The sequence below is a fragment of the Mytilus edulis genome, chromosome 12, assembly GCF_963676685.1.
Source record: "Mytilus edulis chromosome 12, xbMytEdul2.2, whole genome shotgun sequence".
Classification (NCBI taxonomy): Eukaryota; Metazoa; Mollusca; class Bivalvia; order Mytilida; family Mytilidae; genus Mytilus; species Mytilus edulis.
The window spans coordinates 48,422,360-48,425,936 of record NC_092355.1 but is presented as its reverse complement, the minus strand read 5'-3'; the positions used below and the strand labels follow the sequence as shown (position 1 = coordinate 48,425,936).

Below are 3,577 nucleotides of genomic sequence, written 5' to 3'. Positions count from 1 at the left end.
ATGATATAGTTAAGCTCCAATCTATTAGAAGTGCAGAAGTTTATGACATTTAAATTTTCACAAGCAAAGAAAATCAATTATTGAAGCTTCAATTTTAACTAAAGTGAAAATAGAACAATGCTTCCTCCACTTGCTGTATTTGATTATTTCAGGAAACTGTTTACATCACTTGAAACATTGTCCAACAGTTCCAACACAGAACTGGACCAAACAAAACAAGTCCATCTCCGTGCTTTAAACTACCTCGGAATTTCATATGCTTTAGGATACTCTCTACTGTTATTTGTGGTGACTTTCTTTGTGACAATTCCATTTGCCTACGAAGACGGTTCAGGAAATCGTGATGAAGAATCAATTTCATCCATACGTTATCTGACAATTTACATCTTTTTCAATTTCATAGCTAATTATGTTCTGTTGCGATATGGAGCAAAGAAATCAATCTATTGTACTCCAAGAGATTTGCCCCTTTACAGTGCCACAACAAGAGAAGACTGGAAGACGTGTAAACAGTGTAATCAGGATGTACCAGAAAGAACACATCATTGCCCTCTGTGTAATATGTGTGTATTGAAGCGTGACCATCATTGTTTCTTTGTAGGATGTTGCGTTGGCTTTCACAACCAGCGATATTTTATTTGTTGTGCTTTCCATACCTTGCTATGCTGTGCATTATCTTTTTATTTCATGATGACATATTTGAGTGCCCACTATGTTACATTTCTTGGGCCAGAATTCTTTAAATACTTTTTACCATATGCACTTGTTGTTTGGTTATTTGGGAGTACCACGTTTGGCATATTTTTTCACATTTTGATATTTTATCTTAACATAACTACACTTTTAGCTTCAATATTTTTCTTTATATGGCAGTTTAATTTAGTTAAGGGGGGTCAGACAAGTTATGAGTTTGTTAAAGGAAAGAAAACTTACCAAACGAACCTGTTAACAAGTATTCGATCAGTGTTTGGTCCATTCTGGATTTTAAATTTCATATTTCCAATGCCATGTTTTAAGAATGAAGGAGATGGAAAAACCTGGATGAATGGGAATACAAAATATTTGTAGAAAATCATAAACATGCTGATATATTTAGAATTAAATTTTCATATGGTCTCAAACATTGATAATTACATGTGTTCAGATCCACACGTACATGTAAACCTGTTCAGTACTATAAATCATATCCTTAATCTGAACTTGAATTTTGAGAGAATATGAACAATTTGTCAATTATTCATTTAAAAAACTTTATTTAAAATTTCTTAAAATGATATTTATTTTTTGTCTGCTGTGTTTATCATTATGTTTAGTTTTAGGAAATGCATTTTATATATATACAAAATCTACTTACCTCTATTGTATATAAAACTGACATCAGAACTGTTTTAATTTTAAGTTTTTGAAAATATTCTTTATAGATCATCCCATACATATTTTGAAATTTTAATTCATGAAATTATTCAGTTTTTATCCCACATACAAGCATACCCTCATACTCATATCATTATAGCTTAATTGATTCCCCAAAATAATACTACAGATAGCTTCTAGCTATGGTTCTCGTTTATTCTATATATTATGCAGTGTTAAAATGATTTGATGTTTATTTTTAGATTTTTACCAGAGAAACAACTACTAGTAGTAATGCTGTTAAAAAGAGAGAAATGGAGTCCCCCCCCCCCCCCCCTCCCAATTGGCACATTTTTAAACACCATGTAAGGAGATGGGGAGCAATAACCATGTTTGTCACTAAAACACTTGAAACTTTAATCCTCAGTATATTTTCTTTGGATGAAATATTTATTAAATGAAAAACAATTAAATAAACAACAGAAAATGCCTACAAATTACCTTCAAAAACTTTTTTTTTAATCTGTAGAGTTATCTCCCATTTAATTTAAAAACTATTTGTTCTCTGAAATGTATTTCCCCAGTGAGATTTACATACTGATGGAATTCCCTGCTATTTATATACCACTAAATGAAAAAGTTGATTGTTTTTTATGTTCAATGTGAAAAACATATATTGAAGTTCAATTAAAATGCCACTTTTGTCAAGATTTAAAAAAAAAAAAATGTTTTTGTGACTTCCTACTATATGGGAGGCAACTCCATAAACAGCTGATTTTCACCTGTTGCAAAAAGCACTTTGATTTGTCAGGTAAGATAGCTCCTTTCGGAGCAGGCGAACGTAGGCTGAAACTACATTTTCTTAAATCAGCCGGATAAGCTCTTCGAAATACATATTATAAGAAATCTCAAATATATGCACAGGTTACTGATCCGTGTGTCCAAAGGTGGTCTGTTTTTATGTTTTTTTAGGGGGAAAATGCCTAATTTCCAGCTGATAACTTGTACCAATTTGCATGTTTAAACAAGAGATGTTGGATTTTTTTTTATTTAATCAGAAAGTTCATAGAATTATCTTTCCATTGATGTATAGATATCTATATAACTATGAATATCTGACTTCTGCATGATGGGTCCACTATTACATGCCCTGTTACAGAATGACGTCACGTAAAAAACTGTTGATTGCACCCTTAAGGGACAAATACAAAATATTAGTGATGTTTTAGCATAGACATGTGTTTGCGAATGGAGTAAAATAATTCTGAAAAATATTGTACGGCATGTATACATTAATTTAAAAGCATCAGTTTGGTATATTTAATGCAAATATTACAGATTTGTACATAGCAACCAGATATAAGAAAACCAGACTCTGTGCGAATATTGAAGTTTTTTAATTTTTTGCGACGTCATGATATTTTTATTCAATCCCTCATATATTTGGAACCAAAAGTTGCATATGAAAAGTGTAGATTTTTTCTACTTTGACCTTTACTCCTGATCAGTGTTACATAAAGTTTTATTCATTATAATATATATTTGGTACTTTTTATAGTCAAAAAGGTACACATGCCATTCCTAAGAAAAACACTATTTCAATATTTTCTCAACTCAGCTATAACTTAGTTCATATAGTACTAGGAACAAAATCTATTTAAAGTAACTTTATTCATGCCTATTTCATAGTTTTTATTCTATTTATTTAAAAGAAACCCTATTTTATGATTTATTTTCTTTGTAAAACTGATGAAAATGTGATACAGGAAATGTTTGGGATTTGCCAGTTAAACTGTTTGCCACTGGCCAATATGCCTCTACCGCGCGACATAAAAAAAGAGCTGTAGTTTCACTATTTGTGGTCACAATCCTTAAAGTAAGACATCATTTTAATCGGTATAGTGTACAGATTCAGAAAAGCTGAGAATTTTTTATATATCGCATACAAGGTTTTGCTTAAGGGTGCTATAAACAGTTTCGTACTAAAAACTAGGGGTATTTCCCCAGTGAGATTTACATACTGATGGAATTCCCTGCTATTTATATACCACTAAATGAAAAAGTTGATTGTTTTTTATGTTCAATGTGAAAAACATATATTGAAGTTCAATTAAAATGCCACTTTTGTCAAGATTTAAAAAAAAAAAAATGTTTTTGTGACTTCCTACTATATGGGAGGCAACTCCATAAACAGCTGATTTTCACCTGTTGCAAAAAGCACTTT

General features: G+C 31.0%; 1 protein-coding gene across 1 annotated transcript; it reads left to right on the top strand.

Moving 5' to 3' along the window:
• Positions 1-1,680, top strand: LOC139498678 (palmitoyltransferase ZDHHC22-like). The gene has a single exon (XM_071287192.1). It carries the CDS (start codon positions 118-120, stop codon positions 1,066-1,068), a length of 951 nt encoding a protein of 316 aa, XP_071143293.1. The 5' UTR covers positions 1-117; the 3' UTR covers positions 1,069-1,680.
• Positions 1,681-3,577: the final 1,897 nt, after the last annotated feature.

What these genes read in the sequence shown, in the direction of transcription:
- LOC139498678 (XM_071287192.1), top strand. Translation starts at nt 118, where the DNA reads ATGCTTCCTCCACTTGCTGTATTTGATTATTTCAGGAAACTGTTTACA.